The sequence below is a fragment of the Cherax quadricarinatus genome, chromosome 5, assembly GCF_038502225.1.
Source record: "Cherax quadricarinatus isolate ZL_2023a chromosome 5, ASM3850222v1, whole genome shotgun sequence".
Classification (NCBI taxonomy): Eukaryota; Metazoa; Arthropoda; class Malacostraca; order Decapoda; family Parastacidae; genus Cherax; species Cherax quadricarinatus.
Window position 1 is genome coordinate 8278194 of NC_091296.1, and position 12642 is coordinate 8290835.

The 12642-nt window shown below is 38.2% G+C and overlaps 1 protein-coding gene across 3 annotated transcripts in view; it reads left to right on the top strand.

Annotated features, from left to right (window-relative positions):
• DAAM (disheveled-associated activator of morphogenesis-like protein) overlaps window positions 1–12642 on the top strand; it is a 368710-nt gene that overhangs the window by 322850 nt on the left and 33218 nt on the right. For all 3 annotated transcript variants that reach the window (XM_070099657.1, XM_070099673.1, XM_070099665.1), the window contains exons 12-16: window positions 211–337; window positions 1405–1590; window positions 1799–2026; window positions 4082–4255; window positions 8147–8274. In XM_070099657.1, the coding sequence (XP_069955758.1) occupies window positions 211–337; window positions 1405–1590; window positions 1799–2026; window positions 4082–4255; window positions 8147–8274 (843 nt within the window). The remainder of the gene's footprint in view (window positions 1–210; window positions 338–1404; window positions 1591–1798; window positions 2027–4081; window positions 4256–8146; window positions 8275–12642) is intronic.

Below are 12642 nucleotides of genomic sequence, written 5' to 3' on the forward strand. Positions count from 1 at the left end.
CGTTTTTGAACTTTTGTGTGTGGAAATTTTTCATAAATAGTTTAACTTTCATGGCAATTTATTTTTCCCTATCACTCAAGTTTCTTATTTTCAGTTAAGAAATGTATGAAACATTTTTTTTATTGCAATGCTATTATAATTTAAAAACAAAATTTCACAATGTTAGTACCGACAAAATTGTTATTCATGGCATTTATTTATTTGTCACAGCATTGCTAATGAACGAGAGTTGACAGAAAGCAGAAAGAAAATAACCAAATTAGAAGGAGATTTTGCTGATGTCGTAACAGATCTCAACAGAAAAGAACAAGAACTTTTCAGTGTGTGCCAAGAGAAGGTAAGACTCAAATAATTAGCATCAGGATACACACACCATGAGATGTATATCTCATTGTACATATGCTGAGTTATTTCACCCATTGTTTTAAGGGTTAAAGTATTCTTACCTGGTAGTGGAAAGGTGGCATGCAGCCCGCATAGTTGGTAAGCTTTAATCCTGGTTAACCAACCTAAACATCGACATAACCCTGGCTATTCACAAAAGTTTGTGAATGTTTGCTATGGGAGTTTCTTATGGGCTGTGTCAAAACATTTTGGCTGTAAAATTTGTGTCCCACTTACTGACTCAGGACCAGAAAGACCATCGTTGTCTGGCCAAAGACAATGTGGCAGGCATCCCCAACTGTACCTACACCTTAGATCTAACCCCCCCCCCCCCCTCTGACTTCTTTCTCATTCTAAAACTAAAACTGGCACTCAAGGGGTGGCATTTTAATGACATGGAGGAAATTCAAGTAGAATCGCAGGCTTCACTAGATGCCATTAGGAGAGAAGTTCAGAAATGTTTCAAGAAGTGTCTGATGCACTGGGATCAGTCTATAGCCTCCCAAGGAGAGTACTTTGAGGGGAGACAACTTCCTCTTTATTTTTTCCCTCCAATCAGATATCCAGTCTCTCATTACCTAACTCATTTATTACCCTTATCACCTTGCTCTTTCCTATATTCACTTCAACCTCTTTACACACCCTCCCAACTTCTCATCAGAATCTCTCAAAAAGCACAGTGTCATTTAGCATACAGTAGATAGCATATCAAGAGAGAGATATTAAATCTAGTGTGATTCATTGTGTACACACTTAATGGCCAACACGATCAACTTTTTGTAATTTACTAATAAATGTGCAGTTTCTCTGGGTTGCATTTTTTGTAAACACCCTGTATTAGTTGCAGTACAGTCATGATTTTACATATAAAAACACACATGGCATATATTTTATTTCATATATTTTATCATTTTCTCAAGACTGGAAAAATTTACAAAAATGTTACAACAGTCTGAGAGTTAAATTGGTCAGTGGAGGTGACAGACAAATAAGGTTAGCTGTATGTTCTTTCATTTGCAGGAGGAGCTGTCACAGACCCTCACCCAAGTTCGTGAGCAGCTGGAGGCAGAAGTTCGAGCAGGCACCGAAGCCCAGCAGCAGAACAGTGAACTTGAAACCCAAGTACAGTCTTTGACCCGCCAGATCCAACAATTGGCAGCTGGTTCAATATCTGATGATGTCAAGGCCACCATTGCCACTGTCAAGGTGAAACTGAGGAGTTATTGATGGACATATAAATGTATCATGGAGCTGAAGAAGGAATAGTGGTAATATTAAATGATCAACTGTGGAAAGAAAGGAAGGGGCTACTAGTGTCTAAATGCAAGAGTTATGCGGATTAGAAGAAAGGTATTGTGTGGAATTGTGTAAGTTTGAACTATATGATGATTGTTATTTATCTTATTACACACAGGCTCTACAAGATGCATCTGGCTTCCCAAAAGGTGCCCCTTGTCCTCCTCCTCCCCCTCCGCCCATGATGAATGGTGGACCTCCACCACCTCCTCCCATGATGCGGGGAGGTCCACCACCCCCTCCTCCCATGATGAAGGGGGGCCCACCACCACCACCTCCAATGATGAATGGAGGTGCACCACCTCCTCCCCCACAGAGTAACAAATTAAATAGACCAGCTAAACAAGTAAGTTACTTTCAGAAATATGTAAGTGCTCCTCAACTTACGATGGGGTTAAGTTTCGATGAACCCATCACAAGTTGAAAATATCCTAAGTCAAATATGAATATATGATAAGATTAAATAAATAAGGAAATAAATAACTACTGTCACTGAATAAGTAAAAGTAATTACTGTAACTAAATACTAGCCTCAGTGCCAACAAGCTGATGAAATTCGTCTATTTCCAATTCTAACTGTCTCCCAAGTAAAATCTTGATGACTACTGAATGTGCTTTGCTATAGAACCATTGTAAAGTCAAAATATTGTAAGGCAGGCCATTGTAAAGTCCAGTCTGTCTTTATATTTGTGATATTCTTAATTACAATTGAAGGTAAAGTACAGTGGACCCCTGGTTTACGATATTATTTCATTCCAGAAGTATGTTCAGGTGTCAGTACTGAACGAATTTGTTTCCATAAGGTATATTGTGAATTAGATTAGTCAATTTCAGACCCCCAAACATACACGTACAAACGCACTTACATAAATACACTTACATAATTGGTCGCATTGGGAGCTGATCGTAAAGCGGGGGTCCACTGTATACCTAAGGGTATCTGAAAGACTTTTATAAAAGTGAGAGCAGTGTTGCACTGACAATATCCAGGTCTCTTTCTCTAAAGAGATGGTGTATTTATCTTTATTGGGTAGCAGATTCCTACTTTTGCAGGATTTTTTTTATTGATGTCATCCTCATCATCAAATAATCTGAGCACACTAGGTACATTGTGAGAGGAAACTGACCTGGAGCAGAGTAATATACTAAGCCATATACTATTTGCAACATTCTTTACCACCTTGTGATGTTGACATTCTTGCACCTTATTCTAAGTCAAAATCTTTGACTTATCATTGCTTATGTCTAAAGCTTATTGAGTGAAGATTCATTATTTGGTGTTGCCTCCAACTTGTTTTATTTTCCCAGACACGAATGTCTTTCAACGAGTCGTAGTAAAAGGCATCTGTTACATGAAAATCACTTGACAACATCCTGCAGTCTTACCTGAACATGGTTTGCACACTCATCCTTTTATTGACTACAGAATTTAAGAATCAGATCTTTAAAGAACATCTCTAACTTGCCATTTTTTTAATATGTTGGCCATCTCCCACTGATGCAGGGTGACACCCCCCCCCCCCCCCCCGAAAAAAAAAAAAAAACTTTCATCGTTTACACTCACTGTCTTACCAGAGTCACACAAGATATGATGGTTCACATGTCCCTCTAAACAGCAGATATCCCTGGAGGTGGGAAGTTCAGGCACTGAACTTCCCACCTCCAGGGCTCAAGTTGGGCTAACCGGTGTGCCATTCTATACACATTTGGTCTGCCACCAGGAAGGATTATGTGGGTCATGTTCGAGCGAGCATCTCTCTCCACAGAATAGACAATGCAATTTCAAATTAAATTATTTAACCTCAGAACAGCCCAGCTTTTAGTGGTGAAGGATTTCTTTTTTTAATCTCTGGGTCTGGTAGTGCTTATGTTTTTGATGGCATTTCATGGTAATGGTTTCATTTTCATCATGAATGTTGTCTCCTTGTTGATTGGCACTAATAATAGTTCTGATGTGACATACCCCATATGCAATCAGATTTTCTGATTAATGACTACAGTTGAAGAAACACTATGAAATCATCATTCACTTCTCTCTAAGGGCAGGAAAAATTTATACTTCTTGAAAACAAAATAAAAAATTCAGGCATTTAAATATCTTACTCTCCTTTTAAAGGTACCAAAATTAGTATCACTTAACATTCTCAAATATTGACTCTTCTGCATGGCACCCACAGGATCATCATTCTAAACACCTAACACTCAAATTCTTCTATAAAAAATATTCGCCACAAAATTCCAGGTTTAGCGAAAAAAAAAAAAAAGGATTTGGCACTCAGACTACTCAAGAAAGATTTAAACCTTATTAGTATTTAATTTTTTTTAGGAATAATGTATATATTAATATTTTTTTAGGAATATATTTTTTCTTTGACCCATTGTTTACTTGTTAAATTTGCAGATACCTAAATCAGCAACTCAACTTCGTGCATTTAATTGGTCGAAGATGCCAGACTCCAGAGTCACCGGTACGATCTTTGCCACGTTGGATGAATGTCCACTATACAAGTTCATGGATCTAGAGGACATTGATAGAACCTTTGATGCCACAGCCGGCAAAAAAGGGAATGGAGAGGTAAAGTTTTTAAATTCTCAGTTAAATATTAGATCCTCATTGTTACCAATAAGTCATGTGTATTGCAAAAGTCGTTATTATAATGGAGAGAAGCTCGGTAAACTTGATACAGGCCTCTGTTCTAAAGTCTGTATAATTCTTGTGCTGAGAATAAGGATCAAGTGTGTAATTTTTGTATCATGAGGTAGCTGTTAATTACAGAGGCACTGGAAGGGAAATTCATAATATTAGTTAATTAGCTGGGAACAGTAGATTAAGATGAGAGTTGCTCAAATTTTTAACTGGAGGGTTAGCCACCCAGGATAAACCAAGAAAGTCAGTGCATCATCAAAGACTGTCTGTCTTATTTCCACTGGGGTCCTTCAGTCTTGTCCCCCAGGATGCCACCAATACCAGTTGACTAACACCCAGGTACCTACTTACTGCTAAGTGAACAGGGACAGCAGGTGTAAGGAAACATGCCCAACATTTCCACCTATGCCGGAGATTGAACCACGCATACTCAGTGTGTGAGGTGAGTGTTGTCAACCAAGCAATGGTGGATTAACACAACTTATCTGGAAAAAATAATATAACTCACAGAATATATTGCAATGTACACCATATGCAATATACATGTATATATTGCTGAACAACCACCCTGTTGCAGAAAAGTATATTATAGATATATGTGTAATATTTAGTGAAGGGATTCAGGGAAACCGGTTATTTTGTATAACCGGACTTGAGTCCTGGAAATGGGAAATACAATGCCTGCACTCTAAAGGAGGGATTTGAGATATTGGCAGTTTGGAAGGATATACATGTATTGTGTATTTGTATACGTATATACTTCTAAACTGTTGTATTCTGGGCACCTCTGCTAAAACAGTGATTGTGTGAGTGAGGTGAAAGTGTTGAATGATGATGGAAGTATATTTTCTTTTTGGGGATTTTCTTTCTTTTTGGGTCACCCTGCCTCGGTGGGAGACGGCTGACTTGTTGAAAAAAAAAATATGTAAAGGTAGAAAGTTGAAAGTGAACATAGAAAAGAGTAAGGTGATGAGAGTATCAAATGATTTAGATAAAGAAAAATTGGATATCAAATTGGGGAGGAGGAGCATGGAAGAAGTAAATGTTTTCAGATATTTGGGAGTTGACGTGTCAGTGGATGGATTTATGAAGGATGAGGTTAATCATAGAATTGATGAAGGAAAAAAGATGAGTGGTGCGTTGATGTATATGTGGAGGCAAAAAATTTATCTATGGAGGCAAATAAGGGAATGTATGAAAGTATAGTAGTACCAACACTCTTATATGGATGTGAAGCTTGGGTTGTAAATGCTGCAGCGAGGAGGTGGTTGGAGGCAGTGGAGATGTCCTGTCTAAGGGCAATGTGTGGTGTAAATATTATGCAGGAAATTCGGAGTGTGGAAATTAGGAGAAGGTGTGGAGTTAATAAAAGTATTAGTCAGAGGGCTGAAGAGGGTTTGTTGAGGTGGCTTAGTCATTTAGAGAGAAAGGATCAAAGTAGAATGACACGGAGAGCATGTAAATCTGTAGGGGAAGGAAGGCGGGGTAGGGGTTGTCCTCGAAAAGGTTGGAGGGAGGGGGTAAAGGAGGTGTTGTGGGCGAGGGGTTTGGACTTCCAGCAAGCGTGCGTGAGCGTGTTAGATAGGATTGAATGGAGACAAATAGTATTTGGGACCTGACGAGCTGTTGGAGTGTGAGCAGGGTAATATTTAGTGAAGGGATTCAGGGAAACCGGTTATTTTATATAACCAGACTTGAGTCCTGGAAATGGGAAGTACAGTGGACCCCCGCCTAACGATCACCACCGAATGCGACCAATTATGTAAGTGTATTTATGTAAGTGCGTTTGTACGTGTATGTTTGCTGGTCTGAAATGGACTAATGCACTTCACAATATTCCTTATGGGAACAAATTCGGTCAGTACTGGCACCTGAACATACTTCTGGAGTGAAAAAATATCGTTAACCGGGGGTCCACTGTACAATGCCTGCACATTGAAGGAGGGGTTTGGGATATTGGCAGTTTGGAGGGATATATTGTGTATTTGTATACGTATATACTTCTAAACTGTTGTATTCTGGGCACCTCTGCAAAAACAGTGATTGTGTGAGTGAGGTGAAAGTGTTGAATGATGCTGAAAGTATTTTCTTTTTGAGGATTTTCTTTCTTTTTGCATCACCCTGCCTCAGTGGGAGACAGCCGACTTGAAAAAAAAAATGTACATTGAAAAACTTTGGGCAAATTAATGTTAAATTCATGGACTATAAATGTTTCTAGTGCTGTACTCAGTATAGTAACTGTGCTGTTCTACATCACTTGTAAAATGTGCTGGAAATTCCTAATGAATGAATGTGACAACTCATGTTGTTAAAGTGAACTAAAGCAAGAGGTTGGTAATCCCAGATTGTGGATTCAAATCCTCACTCTATTAAAATATAAATATAATGTACATTCCATCTCTGTTTGGTAGGGCCCACTTCCTGAAGCCAAATATCTCATGGAGAGTTGAGGACGAGGTCACTTTGCTGAAGTAGAAGGTTTTTGTTATTTTTGTGTGTGCTCCTTGAGAGTCTTCAGATATTGACAGTTGTGTAGCGAGGTAGAGTATTCTGTACTGCATCTCTTCATTAATTTGTAGAGGTTGTGATATGGTTAATGTTAGATGTTTAAGGACCATTTTCAAGTTATCCAGTGCTTAATTTGTCCTGGATAGGATATGTTCTTTTGAAGGAACACCTTAATATATGCTGTTTATTAAAAACATCCTTTTTGTTTCCCCCCGTTTCCTTCCAGCCTGGATGAGCAGTGCACTTAATAAATTTCTGGCACTAGCAGCGAAGGTATAAGATCATGCAGCTTGTACTCATCATAATTATAAGAAATATCAATTCATTTACTACTCAATTTACTTTAGGTGGCTGTTTGACTCTCTCATCAATTTCATTGTCAACATGTGCATTTTCTTTTATCTATGATGTTTATCATCTTAGCTTTTACCTTGCAGTATCACTAGTGATGCTCTTGGGTGCCATGGGCAGTGAGGAGGTGGTGAGAGGTAAACGGGGTAACTTTTTAAAAGCACTTGGTTGTAAGTAGGTAAACTTCAGGGATGTGATAATTTCTTTTATTTTTTCTGTAGACGTTAGGGATAGAGCATTGATGTGCAGTGTGAAGCACATTATGTTGGAAACAATGTTGAAATACAAATCTGCAGACTTTTCTGTATTTATATTGTAGAATATAATCATGAATTACTACTGATTTTACTTATTTTTTAGTACAAAATTTGATTTATTTCTGTCTTTTGTACTGTACTATATTAAGGTTTTGATTGAATTGCTTTCTGCATTTCCAAAACTGAAATAGCATTGCTGAATTTGATGTGGTGACATAATATAAAGAAAGACGGCTTAGAAGTTGTGATATTGTATAACTGTTAATTACCGTAAATAGTGTAGATTAGAATATGGACCAATTCTATTACACCTTTCCATTTCCATGACACTTATTTAACCTATAAATGAAATGTAATGGTTACTTTTAATAATAGAAAATGTGTACTGAATAATGAAGGTTAAGAAAAGGGCAAATTCCATAATTTTTCCTGGTTGTTCTTAACCTTCGTAGCTGAATTAAAAGCAGTGTACATACTAGCACTGAAATACGTATAATAAATACTGTCTTTAACACACCGGTCATCTCCCACCGAGGCAGGGGCAGGGGCAGGGAGACCTGAAAAAGAAGAAACTAAAGTAAAAAATTACTGTATGCACATTAATTAGGTGCATTATGTTAGAACTCCATTTGCAGTCAGTTTAATTGGGAAAATAATCTAAATATTGAATAACATGTAGTATTACATTTTTTTTATTTTTCAGGGAGAGAAAACTCTGGAGAGAATAAAGTCACAGAAGTCGCAGCAGATCAGTGTGTTGGAGAATCGTCGCCAGCAGAATTGTACTATCCTCTTGTCCAAGCTGAAAATGACAAATGAGGAGCTTATCAAGTAAGTGAATATGTATGTGTACATTGTATACAATGTTAATTTAAATTTAAAACAGACCAAACTGGTTTAAAAATGGATCTTTTCAAAAATGTTTTCTTTTGCCTTGATAGATATGTTGGAGTGTGAACAGGGTAATATTTTGTGAAGGGATTCTGGGAAACTGGTTAGCTGGACTTGAGTTCTGGAAATGGAAAGTGCAATGCCTGCACTTTAGAGGAGGGGTTTGGGATATTGGCAGTGTGGAGGGATGTCTAAGCTGTCGTATCTGAGATCCTCTGCAAAGACAGAGATTATGTATGAATGATGGTGAAAGTGTTGAATGATGATGAAAGTTTTCTTTCTTTCTTTTTGGGTCACCCTGCCTTGGTGGGAAATGGCCAACATGTTATTTTTAATTTTGCCCCAAAACTAATTACATATGCATCCCAATCTATCCTTGCTAAGTTTAGGACACAATAATTTAACTAGATCCTGCCCAGTATATCTTAGATCATCCTAAATTAACATTATGAACATCAGATAAATACAGTACAAGAATTTTATCACATTCAGAGTGATTTTGTAGATTTTTTTTAACACAGCAGCCATCTCCCACTGAGGCAGGGTGATGCCAAAAAAAAAAAAAGACGCCTAAGTTTTTCTTCTTTTTACATTCAGTAATTTTTACAGGAGAAAGGATTACTAGCCCTTGACTCCCGGCATTTTTAGTTGCCTCCTATGACACCCATGGCATAGAAATGGTTTTGTAGTTATACAGTATTGCAGTAATGAATTTACACCCAGCATGTTTGGCAAGATGATCTTTGCTTTATAAACCAAGAACACAAGCTGTCCCTAAAATCAAACATAGATGCACCTAAATGTACTGCACCTAATAACTGTCTTCTTCACTGGCTTTGTCCAGGACAATTAGTCTGTGGCAAGGTATTTTATCTTGTGTAATTGTTTTCCAGGTAAATTTAAAATGTAGCATTATCTCTGTTTCGTTGGCTTCAGCAGGTAGATTATAATAATTATTGTTCTATGAGAGGAGTAATTTTCTGTTTAGTATTGACTTGGAAACTTTTAGTTGTTACACTAGACATAGTGAATTGGTTGGAGTTTAATAATACACTTAATATCTTTTGCCTAAGGGATCATGTGTTAAATAGTATATGCCAAATTTTTAACTGGATATAAAAACAATTATAGTCATTGTCTTATTAATCTTAAGATAGTCTTAAGTTTGCCTAAAATGCTCTGCATATTAAGGGGCTTTCTGCATGCACACCTAAGTGTCATTTGTCGCTGTACAAACATTGTATCATGTTGCAGTAAAGTATCTAAATCTGTACTGTAATCCTCCAATAGACAAGTGCTTTATTGAAATATTGCCTGTCATTGAGTTTTGTTAAATAGTGCAGTGTACTGCATCATATTACAAAGCATCTTCTTAAGATGAAGAATTAGACACACATGCAACATCTAGGTATCTTTTATTTGTAGGTGTTTTGCCAGCCAGTAACATTATCAGTACAGTACAAGGAACATACACTAAGTCTTCCTAGGAAGAAAGTAAAGTATACAGCCTTTTCAGTTTATTGCTTGTATGTAGTACAGTGAAACTCTGGTTTTCGTACTTAATCTGTTCCAGAAGGTCGTTCTAAAACCAAAAAGTACGAAAACTGAATTAATATTTCCCATGAGAAATAATGTAAATATAGTACAATTAATCCATTCCAGACACCCAGAAATATTAACAAGAGGAGGGATGTTAATGTTGCAGTTTAAAAACTGTAGTGTACAGCACCCTTCTGGCAAGACAGTGATGGAGTGAATAATGGTGAAAATTTTTCTTTTTTGGGCCACCCTGCCTTGGTAGGAATCGGCCAGTGTGCTAATAATAAAAAAACATTTTTTAAAGAATAAGCTACTAAATGCTGTAAAGAGCTTTTATGAGGATAGTGAGGCTCAGGTTAGGGTGTGTAGAAGAGAGGGAGAATACTTCCCGGTAAAAGTAGGTCTTAGACAGGGATGTGTAATGTCACCATGGTTGTTTAATATATTTATAGATGGGGTTGTAAAAGAAGTAAATGCTAGGGTGTTCGGGAGAGGGGTGGGATTAAATTATGAGGAATCAAATTCAAAATGGGAATTGACACAGTTACTTTTTGCTGATGATACTGTGCTTATGGGAGATTCTAAAGAAAAATTACAAAGGCTAGTGGATGAGTTTGAGAATGTGTGTAAAGGTAGAAAGTTGAAAGTGAACATAGAAAAGAGTAAGGTGATGAGGGTATCAAATGATTTAGATAAAGAAAAATTGGATATCAAATTGGGGAGGAGGAGTATGGAAGAAGTGAATGTTTTCAGATACTTGGGAGTTGACGTGTCGGCGGATGGATTTATGAAGGATGAGGTTAATCATAGAATTGATGAGGGAAAAAAGGTGAGTGGTGCGTTGAGGTATATGTGGAGTCAAAAAACGTTATCTGTGGAGGCAAAGAAGGGAATGTTTGAAAGTATAGTAGTACCAACACTCTTATATGGATGTGAAGCTTGGGTGGTAAATGCAGCAGCGAGGAGACGGTTGGAGGCAGTGGAGATGTCCTGTCTAAGGGCAATGTGTGGTGTAAATATTATGCAGAAAATTCGGAGTGTGGAAATTAGGAGAAGGTGTGGAGTTAATAAAAGCATTAGTCAGAGGGCAGAAGAGGGGTTGTTGAGGTGGTTTGGTCATTTAGAGAGAATGGATCAAAGTAGAATGACATGGAAAGCATATAAATCGATAGGGGAAGGAAGGAGGAGTAGGGGTCGTCCTCGAAAGGGTTGGAAAGAGGGGGTAAAGGAGGTTTTGTGGGCAAGGGGCTTGGACTTCCAGCAAGCGTGCATGAGCGTGTTAGATAGGAGTGAATGGAGACGAATGATACTTGGGACCTGACGATCTGTTGGAGTGTGAGCAGGGTAATATTTAGTGAAGGGATTCAGGGAAACCGGTTATTTTCATATAGTCGGACTTGAGTCCTGGAAATGGGAAGTACAATGCCTGCACTTTAAACGAGGGGTTTGGGATATTGGCAGTTTGGAGGGATATGTTGTGTATCTTTATACGTATATGCTTCTAAACTGTTGTATTCTGAGCACCTCTGCAAAAGCAGTGATAATGTGTGAGTGTGGTGAAAGTGTTGAATGATGATGAAAGTATTTTCTTTTTGGGGATTTTCTTTCTTTTTTGGGTCACCCTGCCTCGGTGGAAGACGGCCGACTTGTTGAAAAAAAAAAAAAAAAAAACTATTGTTTTACATACAGAAAACAATGAGAAATAAATATAAATGACTAATTTTAATGATAAATGAACATTACATCCCTTTAGTTAAACCTATTCTTCACAAAACTCATGACTTCGCCTTTACGTAAATCTCATCCACTATTTAAACTTGAAGACTTGTTGGCGCATTGAAGAAGGCGAGGAGGGAAGAGGGAGTTGGGGTTATTGTTCAGAAAGGGAATCCTCCTCCATAAGGACTTTAGGTATCAAAAACCTCTCTGGGGTTACTTTCCTTCTTTATTTTTTACTGGCACTGGACCCCTGTCACACTAAAAATCTGGCCAGAGAACTCTGTTTCTGGTGTCTCTTTAAGATTTACCTAAAATGGGACAAGGTATTGTCACTGAACATGTTGCAGATACGGCTTGTATCAGCTTTGTCAGGGTGATTTTTTCAACAGAAGTTTGGAACTCATTCCACTTTGCACACGCATCCTTAATCACTGAAGAAGGCACCTTCTCCCCTCTCTCTTCCTCTTCCTCTGAAGCAATTTCCTCAGCTGTGGTCTGTTGCTGTTCCAGAGGAAGATCTTGCAGCTCTTCAGCGGTTAGCTCTTCCCTGTGGTCCTCACCAACTCTTCCACATCTTGGCCACTCACATCCAACCCCATGGACTTCCCCAAAGACAGTACATTCCACAACAGGTGTAGAGTCGACAGGGTTAGCCTCAAACCCTTCAAAATCCTTCTCTTGGACACATACATCCTGGCAAGCTCGGCTAAATGTATGCCACTTTCGTATTTTTCTGCAATCTCATTTTTGAATTCTGTTGTGTTTCTCACCCTCTTTACCATTGGGCTGGCACTAGGGACTTTCTTTAGGCCCATGGTGGCTTGTCTTACAGTTGCAATCAGTAAACAAGCGCAAAAATGCAAAATGTTTCGGATGAATGCTCACTCAACCAGTGACAAAGACTGACGACGTTCCCGGGTGAGCAGATGCTTATGATATGTACACTTTCCGGATTGAGGTACGAAAACCAGACCAAAATTTCGCCCCAAAAAAGTGTTTTCAAACCGAATTGTACGATAAGCAGACCATACGAAAGCCGGAGGTCCACTG